We start from the raw sequence: 3,852 nt of genomic DNA on the forward strand, positions 1-3,852 counted from the left end.
TCCACCTCTCCCTCGCCGCGCCGCCGCAGCTGCGCCACTTGCCGCTCGTCGTGAAGCGGGCAAAGTCGGGGCAGTCGGGCGGCTTGTCACGGGCGGAGCTCGAGGTGAAGCTTCTCAAGGCGGTGAGTCACCCGCACCTGCTGCCGCTGCTCGGCTACTGCCTCTCGCCCGACGGCGTCTGCCTCCTCTCGCCACTGATGCGCGGCGGCTCGCTCGAGGCGCGGCTGCGTATCTCGGATCCCGACCGCGCGGCGCAGCTCCGGCGGCTGGGCATGGAAGAGCCGCCGAGGCCGCTGACGTGGCGGCAGCGCGTTCGCATTGCTTGCGAGGCGACCGAGGCGCTCGTCTACCTCCACTCGAAGGGCATCGTGCACCGCGACGTCAAGCCGGACAACATCCTGCTCGACGAGAAGCTGACCGCCGTCCTCGCCGACACGGGCTTCGCCAAGGACCAGCGTCCCGACGCGTCTGTCCGCTGCCGCTCGACTGCCCTCTACATGTCCACTGGCTACCTCTGCCCCTCCATCTCCAAGGGGGGCGAGTACTCACCAAAGACGGACGGCTACGCCATCGGGATCACCCTCCTCGTCTGTCTCACCAACCGGTCCGAGGTGCAGCTCACCGACCGGTGCGAGGACGAGTTCGAGGAGGACTGGACCGACATCGACGCGGCGAAGCTCTCGGACGTGGCTGCGGGCTGGCCAGTCGACGCGGCGCGCGCAGTAAAGGACCTCGCGAAGGCGGGAGACGGGCAGAAGAGCCTCTGCCACGACAGCCTGCGCAAGCGGCCCACACTGCCCGAGGCGCTCACGACGCTGCGGGCGCTGCTCTCTGGCGCGCAGGGCGGGGCGGGGGTGGAGGAGGCTGCGCCGGCACCTGGAGACGAGGCCGCTGCGGTAGCCGCCCGCACCACCGGCTACGAGCCTTCGCCGCTCTCGGTGCAGGTGCGCGGCATGCGCACGTCCGGCGACGCGCAGGCGCGCATCCAGGGCAACATGCTGCTCGCCTTCAACACGCTGATGCCGCGCCTCGACGCCGTCTACGCCTCGCGCTCTGCGGCGGCGCCCGACGGCTTCGAGGAGCGCATCAACTTTTGGCACCGCGAGTGCGGCTTGCCGACCGATCTGCGGAGCCAGCTGCACTCGCTGCGCATCTGGGCGAACGCGGCGAGGCACCACGACGCGGCGAGGTGGCGGAGGGACGGGCCGCGCAGCGATGGGGAGGCGTCGCGGCTCGTGGCGGCGGTGACGGAGGCGATCGGGGCGCTCGAGGGGTAAAAATATTTGCGTGTACGAAGTACCCATATGAGACACCATCGATGTGTAAAAGCTAGCCCCCTTCAGAGAAAAGAGAGCCTCTCTGCACTCTGGCGCTCTGCCCAGAACAAAACGACTCAACAAAAAAAACAAAAAACAAAAAAACGACGCACGACGGCGCGCGTCTAACGTATATGCCTGCGGCGTGCTAGCGCTCGCGAGTCGCGTGTCGTCGTGCGTGTGTGCTCACCCCCACCGCGGCTACACTCCCGGCCCCGCCTCGGCCGCCAGCCGAACCAGCCACCGCTACTGTAGAGGGCGCGCGACGTAGAGGCCGCTACGGCCCTGCGGTGAGTGCGCTGACTACACTTAGTCCGTGCCGCCTACTTGCGCTCGGCCTTGGACTCGGGCCGTCTAGCCCAAAACCGCTCACATCGTGCGGCCATATCTTTGGCAGCCAGCTTGGGCGGCGGCAGCTCGTAGCTGCTGAGTACGAACGGAAGATTTTGTCCACTATGTCTGTTCTTGCCGAGCTTGAACTCCTCCACCAAGCTTGGATCTGGAGGCACGAACCGGCGCTGCGCGCACGCCTCAGCAGTGGTTCTGTCGGTGGGGATTGTAAAGTCGAAAGGGTTGTCGAGGCATTTCGCCGGATCCTTGTAGTCTGGTCCCGGCGGCGAGGGTGAGGGCCGCGGCGACGAGCGCTTATTGCGGAGGGCGTCGCGCGCGTGACGTCCAAGTGCGGGCAGGATCAACTTCTCGACCGCTCCCTCCCTCTCGACGGAGTAGTTCAGCTTGCGAGCGTAGCCGCTCAGCAGCTCATGCAAGTAGCAGTGCAGCCCGTCGGCCGAGGTGGCCCAGCGCATGTATTCGTTTGCGTTGCGCACCATGCGCTGCAGCCGCGGCTGCACGGCGGGTGCCACCGCCGCGTGCAACAGCTCACCAAAGTTGGCCCGCGTCGCAAGGAGCAGGTGCACGCCGTGTCGCAGCCCGCCACAGACCGCCTGGGTGTAGTGTTCGGCGTCTCCGGAGAACTTGACGACCAGCGAGTTGGAGCTGAGGAAGGGCACGAGACGGCACGTGTAAGCGCACGGCACCGATGCTGTGGGGAGCAGCCGGTACTTGAATTGCTCCTCCGACGGCACTGTCACGTTCAGCTTGCCTCCTACCTTGATGAGGTCTTCACGGCTTGCCTGGACTTCCGCAGCACGAATGTCGGCGCCCTCCCAGGCGTCGGAAAAGGCGGCGTCGATGACGGGCGAACCGTGAGCGCTGGCGTTGACCAGCAAGAAGCGGGGGTCCACAAGCTGACGCACGCGGGGTTGGCCGTCCACGAGCTGTGTCAAACCATTGCCATCCCTGTCGGCTCCAGCAGCGTAGCCACATCCCCCCATCATCCAAGATGAGCCACGCCAAAAGGCAAGGGGGCGTTTGGCCTCCCACGAGATATCGCCTGTGCCATTCGTCAATCTCTTCTGTGCTGTGCTGGGTCCACAGAAGATAGTCGGCAGCGCCAGGCTGCACGTTTCCTCCGACGTGCCCTTTGCAAAGAGCGGTGGCCGACCAAAGCAAGCGTCGGCGGTCGGGGCGGCGCGGTTAATCCAAGGAGCATCCCCAAACGTGGAGGCAAGCTCAAAATCGTCCAATGGCGCCACTGCGGCGAGGGACAGTAGCATGCGCTGCATCGTACGGGCGTGACGGCCGTACTCGTGACCCACCGTGACAAAGTGTACGCGACGGCCGTGCACCGCGGCATACATCCAGTGTTTGCTGTCCACATAGTCTGCGCCGGCAAATTTGTTGTCAAGCTTCGAAGTACCAAACGAATACTGGAGCTGCGCTGGCCGGATCGAGCGATCGGCCCACTTGTGGAGGTCGGATCGAATGACATCACGCAGCTCGCATGACTTGCCCCCTTGCCTTTGGGCGCATGCGCCAGGCTCAAGCGAGACGGTGTTGTCGTCAAGCAGTGGCCACATTCGGACATCGGATGCACGCATGGAACCCCAGCAAGTGTGCGTGGCTGTAATCAGGAGCATGGTTCGCAAGCGGCCCAGGAGCACGTGCATCAGAATGGGATTCTCCTTCCGTCGTCTTTGGCCATCGACGGCGAAGAGGGAAGCACGGCGGTCACACGCCACCGTCGTGGGAAAAAAATCTCGCAGCGCCTGCGTCGCTCAGGGCCGTGCCTACGTTATGGTGAAAAAGAAAAGGTGTCGGTCGCGCAACGTCTGTCGGACAGTAGGAGAGAGTGCGTCGTGTGTCGTGGGGATCAGTCCTGTCTGAGTAGGGGAGAGACGGAGAGGAGAGTCATTGAGCCTTGGCACCAGCCGGCGAGCCGGGCAGTTGGTTTGGCCTTGGCATCAGCCGGGCGTGTTGTTGAGTTGGCCTTGGCATCAGCCCTGGCAGGCGGGCACGCGGGAAATGCACACAAGCGCCAAAGGGGCGCAGCACCGACCTAATCCGTCGGAGGTGGGGGGAGGGGAGTCCCCCGGGTCCTGCGTGAGCGCGAGAGTAACCCCAAGAGGGCTGGAGATGAGCGGTGCGCGCAGGGGTCGGCGTGGAGGGCGATGAACGCGCCGCGCGGGGCGCCGCC

At 65.2% G+C, this 3,852-nt stretch overlaps 2 protein-coding genes across 2 annotated transcripts; one reads left to right on the plus strand and one right to left on the minus strand.

Annotated features, from left to right (window-relative positions):
* Positions 1-44: 44 nt before the first annotated feature.
* EMIHUDRAFT_57911 (hypothetical protein) lies at positions 45-605 on the plus strand (the record flags this gene model as incomplete). The annotated part of the gene is made up of 2 exons (XM_005786187.1): positions 45-228; positions 280-605. Coding segments are annotated over 2 exons (510 nt in total), but the record flags the coding sequence as incomplete, so codon positions are not given.
* Positions 606-1,386: 781 nt separating this feature from the next.
* Positions 1,387-3,383, minus strand: EMIHUDRAFT_460621 (Hypothetical protein). The gene has a single exon (XM_005786188.1). It carries the CDS (start codon positions 3,323-3,325, stop codon positions 1,640-1,642), a length of 1,686 nt encoding a protein of 561 aa, XP_005786245.1. The 5' UTR covers positions 3,326-3,383; the 3' UTR covers positions 1,387-1,639.
* Between the last annotated feature and the right edge of the window lie 469 nt (positions 3,384-3,852).

The sequence above is a fragment of the Emiliania huxleyi genome (genome assembly GCF_000372725.1).
Source record: "Emiliania huxleyi CCMP1516 chromosome Unknown EMIHUscaffold_1530, whole genome shotgun sequence".
Lineage (NCBI taxonomy): Eukaryota > Haptophyta > Isochrysidales > Noelaerhabdaceae > Emiliania > Emiliania huxleyi.

Excerpts from the sequence above, each read along its gene's own strand:
- EMIHUDRAFT_460621 (XM_005786188.1), bottom strand. The coding sequence starts at position 3,325 with ATGCACGTGCTCCTGGGCCGCTTGCGAACCATGCTCCTGATTACAGCC.